This window comes from Rhopalosiphum maidis, chromosome 3 (assembly GCF_003676215.2).
Source record: "Rhopalosiphum maidis isolate BTI-1 chromosome 3, ASM367621v3, whole genome shotgun sequence".
Classification (NCBI taxonomy): Eukaryota; Metazoa; Arthropoda; class Insecta; order Hemiptera; family Aphididae; genus Rhopalosiphum; species Rhopalosiphum maidis.
Window position 1 is genome coordinate 18619974 of NC_040879.1, and position 19435 is coordinate 18639408.

General features: G+C 23.2%; 2 protein-coding genes across 3 annotated transcripts; one reads left to right on the forward strand and one right to left on the reverse strand.

Moving 5' to 3' along the window:
- Positions 1-6503: 6503 nt before the first annotated feature.
- On the reverse strand, positions 6504-9810 carry LOC113556310 (protein C10). Its single transcript, XM_026961171.1, has 3 exons — positions 9524-9810; positions 8499-8675; positions 6504-6751 (listed from the first exon to the last, which is right to left on the reverse strand). Exons 1-3 carry the CDS (start codon positions 9561-9563, stop codon positions 6618-6620), a joined length of 351 nt encoding a protein of 116 aa, XP_026816972.1. The 5' UTR covers positions 9564-9810; the 3' UTR covers positions 6504-6617.
- Positions 9811-10036: 226 nt separating this feature from the next.
- Positions 10037-17654, forward strand: LOC113556309 (zinc finger CCHC domain-containing protein 8 homolog). 2 transcript variants are annotated; one of them, XM_026961170.1, is made up of 8 exons: positions 10037-10418; positions 12221-12521; positions 13195-13397; positions 13584-13813; positions 14626-14744; positions 14833-14983; positions 16182-16309; positions 17081-17654. In XM_026961170.1, the coding sequence occupies exons 2-8, from the start codon at positions 12240-12242 to the stop codon at positions 17438-17440; spliced, it is 1473 nt and encodes a 490-aa protein (XP_026816971.1). In that variant the 5' UTR covers positions 10037-10418; positions 12221-12239; the 3' UTR covers positions 17441-17654. The 2 variants fall into 2 exon arrangements, with proteins under 2 accessions (XP_026816971.1, XP_026816970.1); XM_026961169.1 differs by having other exon boundaries at positions 12218-12521; positions 17081-17653.
- Positions 17655-19435: the final 1781 nt, after the last annotated feature.

Below are 19435 nucleotides of genomic sequence, written 5' to 3' on the forward strand. Positions count from 1 at the left end.
AATAAGATGGATGTTTTTGTCTTTCCTCGAAAAAACGGGACATTTTATTTTGTGGAGGCCTCTAATTTGTGTTATTCCACTGAATATATTAATATTGTTTATAATCTATTGTATTATTAATATATAAGTAATTAATAGTTAAAAAATAAAAAGTAATTATAAATTTTTAACCAACCGTAAAAACTATTATATCGTATTGGTATAATAACTAATAACATATAATTATTAGGTATATTACGAGTATATTAAAATATTTATACGTGGCTATAAATCTTCAAACTGCTCAAACAATACTTTGGAATTTACAAGTCTTTGCTCTTTATGCATAGTGCAACTAGTGCAAGCATATAAATTAGTCTATAGTTCTTGGATGTTTATGATATATTAACATTGCAATATTTTTTCTATTTATCAAATTGAATGCTAATTAGCATTAACTATATAGGTTAACTTAGTCATCTATGCATAGGCGGACATCGAGGGGAATTAGTGGGGCTTATAGACATTGGCTTAACTAGGGGGGCTTAGCCCCCTGTATTTGTATTTAGTCCCCCTATAAAGTTTTACTTTTTAGTCTCAATTTTAGGAGTTTTCTAGGACTCTAGCCTCTGTAACTATTAGATCCTAGTTACGCCTATGTTTATAGACCCCCCAAAAATCGAATGTAATATGTTATACTGGTGTATAGAAAGTGGGTGCGGGGTCACTTTACATTGATTATAACCCCCCCCCTAAAAATTCAACTAAATGTCCGCCTATGCGCCTATGCTGATTTTTGTTAGTATTTTTCCGATTTTGTTAAAATATTTTTTAAATTTGACCTCCCATAGTACTAACTAGATATTTGAATTATTATTAAATATTATATTATTGTATCACTTTTTTTTTTTACTTTTTTGGGTTTCAGTAAAAATTGTTGAGATTTTGATGTATTACATCAAAATTCAAACTAAACGCTTATTAAAAATGTTATATTATTTTTTCTTTGAAACTTTTTAATTGATCTATGAATAATTTATGTGGACATTTGTACACTATATTACATTTTTAACCGAATAAAATATAATATGATATAATAGTCTATGTATATAAACATAATCGATAGTTGAACGTATAATAACTTGATAGAGATGATCGCGACATGGCTTATTGGCTATTATCATTAGCATTTACCATTGGTCTGTATATAACTGTCATCTAAAAATAAATAATTTAATATGTATATTTATATAAAATATTCAGTACCTACCTTTTTTGATTTGCTAAAAAAACTGGTTGTCTGCAAAAATTAAAAATAAGTCTACAAAATTATGCAAATTATTATCCGCAAAATAAAATAACACATATAACAAAATTTAAAAAATCGCAAATGTACATGCGGTCGAAATGGTATATATATATATACTACATAATAATATATTATATAGTCAATAAACTAATCGCATTTTTAATACACTTTTAATGTCTATCTATCTATTAAAAAATAATATTAAAAGGTATTGTTATAAAATTTTTGCAAAAGCTTTACTTCTGGAATTCACTTTACCCAATTTTCACGATATTAAATTTAATTTAAAAACGTATTGTCTGGAAAAAAAAATTAACGCAATAATAACAACAAAGAGTACCTAATGGCTAATTCCTAATATTATATAAAGACGCCCGAAACAGTAGAAACTCATTTATTGCTGTATGCCTTTACAATTTACATGACTAAACTACTAAAGTTACACACTTTAAAAATTCACACAACCATGCTGTACAATAAAATAGTGACAGGTGTTTTAAACGGATTATTATAATAAGATTGTATCCTATGAGACTGTCCGATCACTAATGGTCAATGGATAGACATCATGCAGCTAAATAGCTAGGGTTATGGATTTCCGGCTATACTCGGGGAATCAAATAATATATTTTGATATTGTCAAGAATGAGCGGAATAAAAAGAAAAACTATGTACTACCTCTACAAATTGAATTTTAGAACGAACCGTATTACGATATTACGTATAGAATAAAATACTAGTTGTGTATTCAATACTTGTATACCTACTTAACGAACAGTAAACACTACTTAAACTTATTTTTATTTTTATTGTTTGTTGAATAGTGAATACTGTCAGTGTTCGTCCATTCTCACTCTAAAAAATATCACGAAAAGTAAATAATTTTTTTCTATTCTTCTGAAATAATACATTATTGTTATTTTAATAATATACGTAAGTATTATTGATGGATGTACTTATACTAATTACCAAACTATGAAAGAGAGATATAAGGTCATAAGGATATGTTATACTGAAACAATACATTATAACATGTATTTAATAATAGTTTCGCTGTTACTAGGTAGGTATAGGTTATATCCACACTTAGTGAATAGCTGTGTAAGTAGGTAGGTAAAATTCCTATACATAAACATATACATTTAACTATAATATGGTGAATTACATTTACATAGATCTATATTTATTATTCTTATTGTATGTTATAATTAAATTATTATATTCTAAAAGAAGAATAATAGATTAACTAACATTAAAAAAGCTGTTTGCAAGTTGAGTTAGACTTACTTTTTGTCTAAAATAAAATATTGATGGCTGATGTTAATTTTTGTTAAGCTTTATGAACGTGTTTAGTGATATAAATTATAATGTTGTTTATAAATCATGAATAATGATAAACAAAGGTATTAAATGTTAATGTAAAAACTCCACCTTAATTAATAAGTGTAAAACTACATCAAATATTTTTTGATATTTAATTATTTTAATACACTTGAAGGTACCTACCAACCTCCCTAGTTGATGATGGATATTATTAATTTATTATGTATTATGTTTGATACTATTAGACTTAAAGTATCTAATACAATATATATATGCTGAATATAGTTAGCGCCTGTATATCTCAATGTATTCAATTTCTATGTGACATATGTACCTACCTATAATCTATATAGTATATACGTAATTGTCCTATATACAAATATTATAAAAATAATAAAATAATATAAATATATACCTAATATTATAATATGTAATGTGAGTTTATTTATATTTGCACTTTGATACATAGGTATTGTAACCGTACATACTGTATTAAATATACAACTAATACTCTAGTCGTTTGTTTTTTATGATACAATTAGCCATTAGGTATATATCGTCAATGGAAAATAGAAAATGTGTTTTTATTATTTGAATTTCACATCAACGTATTAAAACAACCACTCCCAATAATTTAATTAGTTAAAACCGTTAAAAATACTATGCATTTTTTAATATAGTATTATAATTACAATTTACATTTACAAGAACACCGTGTTTGTAATTTATTATATAATAAACTAATAAATAATAATAATTTAACTATATGATAGTGTCAAAAATAATACCCAATACCAATAGGTCGTTAACCCTCCCCCAGAAATGTTTATAGTATAATCATTTTTTATCATTAAAATTAAAATAATAATAAAATAATGTTTTTTTGATTCATATATTATAAATATTTTAACCTCCTCCGCTCCGAAAATTGATCCTAAATATGTGCTTGGTCAGTTGGTCGAGAGTCGGAACAAACAACAAGAACTAATGCGTTTTTCAGCTTTTCGACAATATTTTCATGTATAGTATAAACACTGCATGGTTTAAGGAGAAAAATATAGGCAAATTATTGATTTTATTATGGTTAAAATATATTTTTAAATTTTAAATTTTTAAACCATGTGTACGGTAGTCTTATTTCGTTATCTGTTAATTTTATCGTTGATATGAATGGTTTATTTTTTAATTGGCGCACGACCACGCGTAGGCACATATTAACATAATGTACCTTTATTATAGTAATATAGTCGTTAATTGTTATTGAATTATTTACTATTTCACTGTATCAACGGACTGCGATGCATAAATAGTAAATACGCATCAATGGCAATCTGGCATATGTCTATAATTATATTATCATATATACAAAATACATATTTTGTACGATATATTATATACCTAAATAACAATAAATTATGACTTGGGTTTAGGTATATTTATATAAATACTAAATATATACCTACAGCATATGTACTGGGTATAACATTGTATTATTGTAACACCTAACACGCAACAATGTACTGTGCATGCCAGTAACTATAATTATTATAATAAATAGTAAGTAGGTACCTATTCACTATTATACGATCATCGGATCGCAAACACACGAATACTGCTGAATTGACGATTATACTCGTCACCATGCACACATTGTAAATTTATAATAATATTACATTGCGATTGCATGTGTAATACTTGTATGATAATAATATGAATGTTAAACAATTTTTTTAATTTTCTCAAATTACAGCATAAGCTTAAAATATTTATATTAATATATTATATATCTTACATTACCTAAATACTTATTTGAAATTTGATTTTTTAAACATCGACATTTTCTAAAGTTTTAAAAATTAACAATGTATACTGTCGTAATGTCATTCAAAAAAGTACATTAACGTCATTAACTTAAAATATAAGTACATAATAACGATAAAAATAAAAATATACAATTTTGTATCAACAATGATATTATACGAACAAAACTTTATAGTTAGGTGTATAAAAAAATATTTCCAAAAACGTTAATATTTCTTAAGTTAATGAGTGTTTTAAATGTATACTTATTAGTTTTTAATTTGTATTATCTGAAATTCACTGTAGTTAAATTATCACTCTGTATAAACTATGACAGACACGCGCTATGCGACGACCTTCATCAGAAAATGTCCGTTTCAATTAATGTTTTGAATAATTGTATGATGTATAGCCGTATACGTACGTAACGTACAAAATGGTGACACAGATAGATATAAATAAGACATAACTAAAAATTGTTATTACTATACCATATGGCCTATATGCCACCTTTCAAATTAAATAGTAGACAAATACTTGTACGATATTATATAATACCTTTACTTATAGATGTAACTGTGTAAATGCGTTAGAATATTAATAATATTATATATTTATGTATATTATATGTAGCTGTTAATTGTATAATAAATAATAAATCAATATAGGTACGATATGTCTATATAGACTATGTAGTTACTAGTACTACTACGTAGGTAAGTGTTAAGTTAGGTCTTAAGTACTAGTTACTATATTTTTCCGATTTTAAGTCGCCGCATAAAGGTGAACTGTTTGAGCATTATTTCAATACGACAATACTTCACTTCCCGTATCATTACTTTTGACTTTAGTATACCTATTAAGTATCAAGTATCAACCCATTTATAATCTACGTTGATATGGTGCAATTCGTTTTTGTTGTAAAATAATCATTCAAACTATACAAAAAATTATTCTAAGCAAATGATAAATATTAGGCTAATGCTTACAATTTTTATTCTTCAATCACTTAATAGTTTTATAACAATGGTAGCTTTTTATTTGCTTATTAAAAATTATTGAAGATTTTTCAAAAATCTTTTGAAAATCATAATTTTATTTCCTATTTTTAACTATTGTTTAATATATTTAACACTTTTTAAACTAAAATTTAATCAAACTATATTAATTACCTATTGGCCAATAAATATTATTGTATTATTGAGTCTTAAGCAAAATTAGTCGGTATATTGAATAATCTTGATATACTTATCAAGTAATAGACGTGTTAAATTTATTAAGATTTATAAAAAATAAAAAATTATAATGATTTTGAGAGGAGATAGTTTTTAGATTTTTTCAGCACATATTCTAGAGTATGCGATAGGTTGAATTAATTTTTGCGAAAAATATGGATTAATGTTCTTCGATGTTTCAAAAAATTGTTATTAAGTCAATATATTGTTGTATCATAGAACTGATATAAATAGGATCATGGTATAAATAGCTTAAAATTAAACTAAATATTTTGAGTTTTATTGTGTTAAGTATGTAATAATATGTAGTGTCAAAAAGTTTTAAGTTCCTACGTGCTACAACTACTTATAAATAGCAAACATTTGTTTAAATATTTTTAAAATTTTATTGTGTAATGTAGAACAATAAATTTAAGGTAATATAGTTACATTTTTCAAGTTCTTAAGTTTATTAGTTTTTGAATTACAACAAAATTATATTAATAATAATAATAAAAATGTATGTAGTTTTATGCTCACTAATTACTTATATTTTATAAAATAAACATTTAACATTTATAATTAATAATTATTATCATAATTAAAGATAGTTTTACAAAATAATCCAGAAGGTAAAGACCCCTTAGGATACATAAACTGCACTGGGAGGATTATGTCAAAAAACATGTTGCAGACTTTCATCTGGATATATATTGTTATTGGCATGTACTAGCACAAAACTAAGACAGAAGAAGACATAAAAAAAATAAACATAATTTGTAATGGTTATTATTTTATTAGTTAATTTAAATATTTAATTTATAAACTTAAACCTAGTAAAAAAATATAAAATAAATTAAATAAAAATGTAAGTTATTAATAATGAAGAAAAATTAAATTATTAAAAGTTTTTAGGAATTTTTATTAGTTATAACATTCAATAAATTATTTTAATTTTCACATAGTGTTTCTCATAAATCAAATAATTAAATCTACACATGTGAAGTTACAGCACTTGAAACATTGACGGGTGGTAAATAAAATGATCGTATCTGGCGATGAAGATCAGCTACTACTCTATCATCTTTTTCAAATGCAACTACACTTCTGGTAAATTTTATAATTCCTGAAAGAAAGAAATAAATACAATACATTTTAATTCAATATATACAAATAAGTAATTTAAGATATATAATGATAAGATAAAGATGGAAAATGAAATATAAAGTCATGTTAAGAATAAGATAAATATTTTGATTATTGTAAATCAACCTGTACTCCAATCTAATTAATTGTTATTAGTTATTATTTTATCTATTGAAACTCAGTTTAAGTGGCTCAAAATAAGTAATGGCATAAGTTAAAGTATATTCTCAATGTGTATGTGTGTGTATTTTGTTTTATGGCTATTAAAAAGACAATGAAATTTATTATAACATTATAATTAAAGTATACAATCAAGTTAAAAGTAGTTACAGTATATATATATAAAATAAAAATAGTTACACTTCTAAGTTCCTGCAAAAAAATGTTTCTAAAATTAACAAAAAATAAAAAAAAATATTAACTCAATTGTTTAGAGGTAGTTAAATTAAAAAGTATATTAAGTAACATAATATAAATTTTTAAACTACAGTGTATTTCTGATTATTTGTGGAATAGGGTGGTAGGGCATTCATGGATAAGATAAGTCTGTGGATTATCCAAAAAATTAAAATTATGAATTAAACGTATCAACGATTACCAAAAAGTATTAATATGTATTAAATAAGCATATTATATTTTATGTTGTTATCAAGTAATTAGCTATCACAACCCAATTAAACTGATAATTATGTATAATGTAAAGATATATATATTTTTTGTATACATATGTAGATGATTCCGCGGAAGATAATGGATAATCGAGAGGACACTGTATTTCTATATTATTATAATTTTTTATAAATAGGTATAAAAATACCTATAAAGAAATATAAAAAATATTTGTTTTAATAAGGTAGAGATGGAAACTCAATGATACGAGTTGGCCAATTTTTTGAAAGTAAAAATCTAGTGACAAAGTGAAAACAAAAAAAAGGTCAATAAAATTTACAATTGACATTTATAGTTCAATATTAGATAAGAATTCATATTCTTAAAAAATAACGAAAAAAAATCGTTAATTTCACGCTAATTAAAAAATAAATTTAGTAAGTTAAGTTAATAAAAATCCAAATGTAACTAGTTAAGTTAATAAATTAAAATTAACTTAACTTTTAACTTATTAACTCATTAATGTTCAGCCTTGTCTACGCTTACAATAAAAACTATGCTAGTTTTATTAAAAAATGATGGAAAATCATTAGTTACAATAACAAAATAAAATCTTTTATCAAAGAGATTGCATAAAAATTCTCATTTTCTTTAAATTACTTTCCTCCAATTATTTTGAAAATACTGAGAATTTTTAATTTTGACCACTTTAAAGTACAAACTAATCCAATTTGCTATTTAAAACCACCTTCAAAGTTAAAAATTTAAGATTTTTTTGACAAAAGAAAACATCGTTGTAAAAATAATATATTTGCTACTCTGCTTAGAATGTAAAATAAATATTTTAACTATAGTTGTTATTTTTTGCACATATTTTTAAATTATAATTTTTTAAGAGCAAATGCATTTTTTTTTGATTAAAATAAATGGTCGAATAAAATTTAAAAAAGTTTACATGCCATCCACTTCAACCACTATTTCTATAGTCAATAATTACTCACATAAAATTTCTTAAGGAACTTTTACTTTTAATAGCAATTAAATTTAACTTTAGATTAGCATATCCTAGTGTTGTACAGCGAATTACAAAATCAATGGTATATTATATTTTTTATTACCTTCTCGTCCTTCAGGAAGTCCATATTTTTTTATTACATCCATCTGAGTGCTAACAACTATTGGATAAACATACTGCATAACTTTTAGCATATCATTGCCAGCCTTACTTTTAGCATCTTCTAAATTCAATGCATTTTCACAAGTTGTAAGAGATTCCAAAATCTCAGCCAAAATAACTAAAATGTTTTAAAAAATAATTGAAAAAGTTTTAAAAACATATAAACATATACACAATTATGGATATAGGTCTATATTAGATTAAATTACAATTCTTGTTTGTTTATTAATATATTAGGATGCATTATATACCAACGAGTTTTTGAATGTTTATACTAGACCAGTGATTCTCAATTAGTTATATGAAATTTTGAAGAAACAAATTAGAGTTATTATTAATAATTAACAATATATACATCTACTTTTAAGAGGTGGGTAGAAATTTATATAATTTGTAAGTGGTACTGGGATTAATTTTAATTTTATTGATACTCAATGTATTATATATAAATATATATATATATATATATGTTATAATGTATATTCATTCATAAGTAATATATTGTAAAAGCTGTATGGCGTTTAAAAATAAAATAAATAAATAACATATAAAAAGGCTGAGAATCTCTGTGTTAGACTGTATGTACAGTTTAACCTCATAAAATTAAAAATTTTAAAAACTCAATTATCTCAATTAGGAAAATAATTAACAAATAATATGGCTTTAAGATATCTTCTACATATTATCTACTTTAAAAGGCCTATTTAACTTGTTGGCAATTTAAAAAGTATTAAATTCTAATGAATTTTTATTTCAGTTGTAATCAATTTTAGTATATTATGATCAAAAATTGAAGATTTCATAAACTTTAAAATATGAATATGTTCAAACAAGATAGAGTTAATATGTAGAATTATAAAATCAATATCTCATATAGAATTTAAAAAAAATGTATCCTTAATTTCTATTTGTTTCTATAACAACAAAATATAAATATTATTTTTAAATTTCATAATATTGTATTACCTCTCATAGTATTTGAATCAAATTGTATAGGCGTTGTCATTATTGCTTTTTTTTTTTAAATTAAAAATCAGAAGTAAGCCAAATACAACCAACCACTTCTAATGTTGTATGGATAAACTTGTAAGATATTATTTAATTTTTTTTGAAATTATGTAGATATTGTATTAAACTATTTATAAATTATAATAAAGTGCATTGATATTTGATAATTTGTAGTATTTACAGGAATACGTCTGCATGAAGATATCTTAATGTAATGGAAATTTGAAATACACAACTACACACTACACAGTATTCACAGCACACGAATATAAGAAAATCACCTTAATTTTGATATGTATTTAATCATAGAAAAAATATTATGAATAATTTGATAAAGCTAGTTGATAATATTGGCCATCAGATAGCACTAAGAACCAAAATCTAAGAAATCAAACATTATTTGTCTTGAGATATTAATTCATCGCTTGTGCCGACTTCAAAAAGAAAACTACAAGTATTTGACAATGCTTTATTGAAAATTTATAATTTAACAATTTTTTTTTTCTGTAGCAAATAATATTATTAGATTAGAACTCTATGACGCGGGGTTTTATTGTTGTTAATGATACAGTGATATCACGACAGGTCAGTCGCCGATTTTCGTTAGTGATAACCACGATTTAAGATCATATTCTACAAAATATCTCATTAAATTATAATAAAGTATCTAAAATCATGGCGATAATATTGATAATTAACGTGATTTGGTTACAATGTTTTATCCATCGGTAATGCTGTAATATTAATAATAATACTAATATTTCAAACTGCGCGTGCTCAATCTAACCTGTTCATTAGTTCGGATATTTAGACCATTCAGTTCACTGGGTGCTGTTTACTTTGTATTTTAATGGTAAGTGTGTTTGGGATTTTGGAATGGGATTAATACTAATGCTTTGGAATCGATATTATTTGAATCTGCATCTTGCGATATTGAACACTGTATCAATTTCACACATAGTGCCCAAAATACTATGATATATTTTATTCCAGAACAAACTGTATGGAACCAATGTGTGACTTGCGATTTAAGTGATAGTTTTGCATATTTGTCACTGTTGACGTTTGTGAAACATAAAATTATAACAAAAGTACTCTTCTAATATGTTGCCTACAAAATAACGATGTATCTCATAGTTTATATACTAATGTATAATAAATAATAACAGTTGGTAGATACTAACAACTTTTCTGTAGAAAAAAAGTATAGGCATCCTTATTCTATTAGTTAACCAAGTGCAGTAATAAACAACTTTTATATGTTACATATTATAATTTGAATTCGATTTGCTGAACCCTTCAAAACTTAGATAAATGAAATAATAATGATAATTTTTATTATTTATTAATTTTTCTTAAAGGAAATCAAAATTTTATTTATAAAAATAACATTTACACATGTATAATTATATAAGTAAAATTTAAATTGTAATTTTTATGTAATTTATTAATTTTGGTATATTTATATACGTAATACATAATTTAGTGATTTATTAGTAATCATTTTATAATGTGTATTGACTTATTTTATTGTTTAATATTTATGACTTTATTGTACCTATATGTTATAGGCTATAATGCTAAACTACTATAGAGTGTAGAGTATGGACAGTATAGTGTGTTGTGTATAATGTATAGACCTTTTACGTTTAATAGCTAATAAAATTCAATTGGAAATATAAAAGTATCATATATCAATGCATAAAGATACATGTATCTTGTATCTTGTATTTTTTCTACATTCACAATATATCTTGTATCTTGTATCTAGATACACTAAATGCACGTGTTATGTATTATGGTACTTTTTTTAGTATCTTGCCCAACCCTGTATATATAATATATAGTTAATTCTTAATGTATCTCAAATATATCTTAATTTATTTATATGATCAAGAGGACACTCTTAAGAGTTATGAGTTATTTAAAATACTAAATTATATACATGTTAATAACTTGGTTATAAAACGAATATCATTAAAAGCAACTATAAATAACGGATATTATTATTACTTTTAAGTTTGATAATAAAAGAGTCAATTCACTCAAACGTTAAAGTTAGAAATACAAAATTGGTTTTATTGAATGCAAATTTACTATGTTGATTGTTTGTAAGACGAAGACAGCACACATGGGTATAGTATCTTGAGCAATACCATTATTTTTTTAATTGTCATTCAGAATGTAGCTCTATTTTATTCTATACAACCATTCTCAACTTTTTAAATATGTTACAAAATTTCAAAAATTTCAATTTGGTCTCCCATGTGAAGATCGCCAAAACTTTTAGTTATAAACTAGGTATCACATTATTATATTAAAATAATGTTTGATTGTTTGATTTTTCTCCATGATAAGTCAAAGCATCAAATAAGAAATAAGATAATTGTGAGTAGGACCTATTTTTTGCTAACAATAATTTGTGTGGTTATCATATAAGACTAAGTCTAAGTGTATATTAGTGGAGGTAGTTAGTAAAAATTTTTGTGTAGATAGTATAACAAATTACATTCACGACTGTAACAAATAACAATAATATTTTACTGTTATTGTGTAACACAATTAGTTAAATAATAATATCACCATGTTAATTATAATTTTTATATTGTAGGTTTACCTTTACTTAGTACATGTTTGTGTCTTTTGTTATAGTAGTATTCGGTTAACATTCATCATGAGTGTAAACAAAGAGGAAGCCATGGAATGTGAACCTACTACAAATGATGACTATGATGAATTTAATAATGTAGAACCAGGATATAGTGGTATAGAACCATTTGATTGTTCAAGAACTTATGACCATTTTGAACCACAAGATGCTTCAGGACCTTCTGATGATTTAAAACAAGATTATTATCCAGAAACCAATGATTTAGAATCAAAAGAAAAAAATGAACCTCTGTTTGTCATAGACAGAACTAAAAACTTTAGACTAAATCGCCCAATACAATATGAGGTAATTTTATATAGTCATATTTTAATATGTATATAATTGTCAGTATTATTTATTAGATATATTAAGTTTTAAAATTCAAATTAAATTTAGTTTTAATAATTTAGTACTCATGTTTTCAATTATCATATTATTAACCTAATAATGAATAAAACTCATTAATAGAACATATTGATTCAAATTTTTATTTAAATAATGAATACATTTTTGAACATAATAAATTATTATTGTTCCCATTAAAAAAATTATAAATCAGGGTACTCTTTTCAGTAAGTGTCAAGTGTACTAAATATTAAGTAAGCAACCGTAATGGATATGTTAATTTTGAATTCAATGATAAATCATTTTATATTAAATAAGATTTGGAGACTATTTTATAAGAATATTTTAATATTTATTCTGACATTGATAATACTGTAGATGGTGGGTAGAATTAATTTCCTTAGTAAAAAAACTTAAAATACTATGAATAAAAAATGTTGATATGATAATAGTAAATTTAATTATATTACTAGGATAATGATTCCGAATTTAGTTTTTAGAAATAAATTTTATTAATATGCTGGTATAATATTTATCTATATTTTTAGTACAGAAATATATTTATTTAATGTACTGAAGATATTATAATAAAATTGGTATTTATTAAAAAAAAATGTATATCTTTTTTTTCTAGATTTCGCCTAATAAAAATAAGTATGGAAAAAATAACTTTGCGGCACAAAGACAAAATTCGTGTTGGAATTGTAATTCTGTAAATCATTCTTTACATAATTGTCCAGAACCTAGAGTTCAATGGAAAATTGCAAAAAACCGAAATGCTTTTCTTATGCAAAAACAACAGCAACAAAATGCTGGCGGTAGAAACTTCAAAAATCGGTAACTTAAAAAAAATCTAAGGATATTGATATGTTGATATTTTTTAAAATGAAATTCATAAAAACAGTTAAATAAATATTTTATACAATTAGTGTAGATTCAAAAATATTGTTTAATGTAAATCACTCATACATTAAAGGAATAATAATTAATTAGTTATTAATTACATCATTTGTTATAATTTAGATTTGGAAATCATAAAAATGTACGATACTTTATAGCAGGAACTAAAACTCTATGGAGTGATTTAACACCTGGTAAATTAAGTGATAATTTGTTAAAAGCATTGGGTGTTCCTGAAAATGGACTTCCAGTACATATCTATAGAATGCGAGAACATGGTTATCCTAGTGGATGGCTTGAAGAAGCTAGAGAAGAATATTCCGGAATTTCAATATATACTAAACCAAATGAATGTAATTTTAAGTGTTTTTTTTATTTTATATTAGTATTCAAATTATTTTTATATTAGTGGTCAATATTCAAAATTTTTTTGGAATTTGAATTAAAAAATTAAACATATTTAATTTTTAATTTTAATACATATGATATAAAATCAAAATTTCAAAATTATTTGAAATAACTGGTCTAATAAGTCATGCTCAGATAAGTATTAACCATATTGTCAGTACTGTAGAATTTTGATTATCTAAACTAATTGAAATCACACATAGTTTAAATATTTGAAACTTTTTAAATGTTATCTATGTAATTTAATATTTAATATGGGATATGTATGTTTTTATAATTATATTTATTATTATTACATATTACATTATTGTGGATTAAAAATTATTATAGGTTACATATTATATATATAATATATTTTTTGATAAATTTATTAGTTTATCACATTATATTTACCTGTATGTAATAAATTGTGACAAAAATTATATATACATATATATTATTTTATATCAATACATTTGGATAATAGAAAATTTTACAGATATGTATTGACATGTATTAATGTTTAGATAAAACATGGTTTATATAATCAAGGTTCTACTGTATATATACATTTTAAATATATATGTTAAATTGAGTCAAATATTTTTAGATAAAAACATTTTTTGTCTATTCTATCATGCTTTTATTAGACCCTATAGATTTTTTTGTATTTTTGAGGCTGACTATGGTTTTATTATTTATTTTAAATTATCATTCAAATTTACATATCATATTGTTGCATCCAAACAAAATATTAATATCTGTTGTTGTTTTTTAGGTTTACCTCTTCCTGGCAGAGAAAATGGAATAAATGATTATTTCCATTGCAATATTAACGAGAGAAAATTACATGAATTTCCTGGATTTAATGCTCCTTGTCCACCAGATGTTATTGATGTATGATTTTTTATTTTATTAGTTAAATTGTTTATCTTATTAATTTTTTGATAATTTGTATTATATAATATTTATTGTATTGTTTTAGGAAGGGAAAAAATTTGGTTGTCCTGAATATAATCCCGAGCAAAGTCTTAAACATATGTATGAAAGATTAAAAAATGGGCAAATCGGTAAAAATGGAATAGCATTGTCTGGAGCTAGTAGTCAAGACACGAGTCTTGCATCTATCAAAAATGGTAATGATTTAAAAGAATGTTAGCCTTTATTTTTTTGGTCCACATGCAACATAAATATAATTCATGAGCCAGGACCAAAATCATTTTTTTTAAAAAACGTTTTTGAGTATTCTTAGAATAAAATGATTCATTATAAAAACTATAGAGAATAATATTTTTGTTGTTATGACATTTGTTGAAATATTGTAAAATAATTTAATATTAATTTAAATTTAAAATAAAGTCAAATAATTATATGTAAAACTGATATGTCAAACCTTCAAAAATATTATCCTCTATAATTTTTATAATAAACTTTTTACTTAATAATCATAAAAATTATTAATTTCAATAACTGTGCTTTAGTATTAACTTTTTTCTATATTTTAATTTTTAAGCTAGATTTTAACATTATTAATTTGTTATATTTATAATACCCATATCATGCCTATAACTTAAAATATCAAAAAAAGTCGATGCTTAAGCACAATAATGTTTTTACCTTTAACTCGGATAATAGGTAAATTTACTCTAATATTAAAGCTAATACAATTGATTGTACTGAACAAAAATTTGTTATGTTGTATGTTTGTAGATAGACAAGACACATGCGAGTGTAGTCTTCTAAAAGCACCGTGTTATGTTATGATATTAAACTTGAAAGCAGTTATATAATACTATATTCAAAAGTTGACTCAGGATGATTCTAAGATTTTAATTCTAATAATTATGCTTGCAACTTCTTCATTTATTTAACATTATTCTATATTTTTATTTGTTCTTTGTGGATATAAATAATAAAATAAAAAGAACTTTTTTTATTACCAACTAAATTTAATTTATTTCTAATGTATAACAAAATTGCTTGAATTGATTTTCTAATAAATGCTTATTGAAGAAAATAACAATGATTCTAGAATCAAAACATTCCATGATTCAAATCTAGATATTTAAAATCTTAGTAAAACTATTTATACATATAATAGTCTAATTCTGTGTATAATTATATATATTCAACTTTAAGTATTTATTCACTATATACTTAGAGTAGTTATTAAGAACTAATATTGTTATTCAATTGTCAATTTCCTAGATGACTATGATACAAATGTTATGATTACACATACTTCAGTATTATATTAGTATTTATTTTATACCAATTTAGTTAATTTCTTCGTGATTTTAATAATATATTTCTTTATATATTTGAATAATTTAGAATGTTCAACTGATGGAAACACCTTGGATTTAAAAACTAAAGAAGAATTAAAAAAAGGACCACCCTCATCGCCGGAAGATGGAGAAATTACGGAAGATGAAAGTAAATCTGAAAACAATGATGAAAAGGTGAGACTAATTATAATTTTAATGTTATGTTAAATACATTGTTAAAATATTAGTTCATCAAATTCAAAGTTAAATTTTAATAAAATATGGCTAATAGAATGTGTAATTTAAATTGGTTATGACTTAATATCAACTAGCGTTTAGTATTAACATTCAATATTAGAAAATCTATTATCTAGTATTTTAATTTAGTATTATTAAATAATTTAATTAAAAGAAGACATTACCTTCACTATGTATTATTTTTGCTAAAATTATTAAACAATTCCATACATTGTCCATATTTGTTAAAATACTAAAAAATAAATAATAAATAATAATTTTACAATTATAATAATTATTATTATTTTATAATTTTTTATAATCAGGACTATTTTTTTATATTCATAATTTTTTTAAGAATTATTTATGATCATTGCCTGCTCATTGACTGATGGTCATAGAAAATACTAAGGAAGTAAATTTTTAGTTGATTGTAAATTACAGTTATATAATTTTGTTTACCATTTGCTTATATTTATGAATAATTGAATTTTAATATAATTTGTACTAGCTATTATAATTTTTTATGTAATCTTAATACTATACACTGTATTGTTATGTATATGAAGTTTTTCTATCAACAAAAAATAATAATAATAATTATGAATTTAAGTTGTAATAAAAACGGTATCTTATATTTAATAATACAATGATACATGTATAATACTATTAATACTAATATGTAAAATTAATTTACTTAATATGTTAATATACAATTTTATTTTTCAGTTCTCATCTAATGAAACAGTGCCGGAAATTGATGAGCAAAATATTTCAAAGTCCTTTGTAAGTTGTGTAGATACTCAAAATGATTCTCAAACAAATGTCTCTGATTCAAAAATGACGGAAAATGAATTGTTCTCAACACCAACATCAAAAAGGCAATTTGGTGATGTGAAATCTGAAATCCTTGGCACTCCAGTTCTCAAAAACTTTTCTTCGTATGGAAATAGACCAACCCATGAAAATTTTGCTAAAGGAATGGTTGATATGGTAGATCATGAAAACTTACCAAATTCAATAGGAACATTCCAAAAGTTGAAAGAAATATTAAAAGATGTACGCAAGACAATTAAAGATTTAATATGATTTACTTTCATATTTTATTTAGACAAAATTATTTTGACATTCTTAAAATTAAGTTATAATTTTATCAATATTTACATTGAAAAACTCAATTCATGAACTATTAGTGACAATATACCTTCATTAGTATTGTTTTGTTATAAACTTATATTGATATATTCATGACAAATATAAAACATTAATATTAAAAAAATGTATAATTATTCAATTTTAATTATATAATTTCAGACTTATTTTTCCACTTTATGCTTAAGAAATATAATTAACTATAGAGATTATAAATACATTTTTGAGACTATAATATTTAATATTATAATTTAGTATATAATCATGTTTGTATTTGTTTAGTTACGATTATTTCTAGTATAAATGTGTCTAATATATTGACATGTAACTTAATTATTATGCTAAACATAATTTGAATGATATTTACCGCATGAATTTTTTATGTAACAACACAGTATTTCAAAAGCTATTAACATTTTACTTTATAATATCCAATAACATAAAACCTAATTTAAAAATATATATATTTATTTTAATTATTATGGTTAGTTTTTATTTTTACTTTTTTGAATAACAGCATTCATTTTTTTTTTATTCTGAATTTCAATATTTTTCATAGTATTACATATACATATAAATTGAAATTTGGAGAAGTAGTTATGAGTAATACTTAAAATTTAGTTGAGCAGAATAAAATGACACAGAAACAATCCGCAAAATGTACATCTTCTTCCTCGCTCATCTAAATTTTAAATACTTATTTGTTATTATTCTTAAACTACTCATCCGCCCTTTGATTTTTATGTATCTAGATACTCCAAAAAATATTTCGCTGCAGAACAAAAATTAAATATGTATGTTGTATTGTTGTCATTCAAAAAGTTAAAAAACTTAAAAATTATATGAAATTTTATTTTTTTAAATGGTAATAGATTTTGCAATAATAAATATTGTTTAATAAAAGAATCACCCTGTATGTATGTATTTATGTATGTAAATGTATAATTATAATTACTATTGTTACATTTTGTTTTATTCAGTAAGATATTAATAACCAATTAATTTATATCAATTAACAACAATTTCCTTTACATTATCTAATTTATAACTGCATCATTTTCCAATAATTGGTAAAATATAAATTGAGTTAATATTAATTTAATATCTAAAAGAACTGAATTTTGCATATTAAAATATAATATCTAAGTTTCGCCATTAAAATCATAAATACTAAAATTGTTTTTGTATTAGCATTTGATAATGTATAGTGAGCGACACCAAATTTGGCTAATAACTGATGTCACTTCATCTGTGATTTTGCATCATTTGGTAATTAAAAGGTACCGCATTACAAAATATTTTACTATTTGCATGTATTTTGTAAATGGTATGGGAGTAGTTGAGAGCCTATAGATACTAGTAAGAGTATGGCAAGCGGGAGGAGTAGCCTAACCTAACCTAACCTAGGAGGAGTATGTTGTCCATTTTTCGTGTCGCTGACTGAATAAACTATAATAAGAATATTATAATATATAGTAATGATTTATTTAATTACTTTTTCTTAAATTATAGACATAATCTGTAAATAATGTAACTTATTTTACACGGTTGAAATTAATCAATTAATTATCAACATTTTTTATTAGTAATAATAATATATACTATCAAATTAATAACTACAAATTTTAAAATTAGTTACGACTTTCTTTTAGTAAGGAATAATTGAATTTGAATAGCAAATGTTTATTTTTTCTTCACAAAATAATGGCATGTTTTTGAGTTGTAGTACAAACTGATTATAGTATTGTTCTAGAGAAATAAACATTAGTTTATCATCTGAAAAAAACAATTTGAAAAACAAGAATGTCTGAACTAAGAAAATATGTTATTATATTTGGTATATATTATATAATCGAGTTATAAATAAATTAAATATGTTGTAACTTATATTAAATTATTAAGTGTATTAATAGTATTTTGTGTACAAAGTGT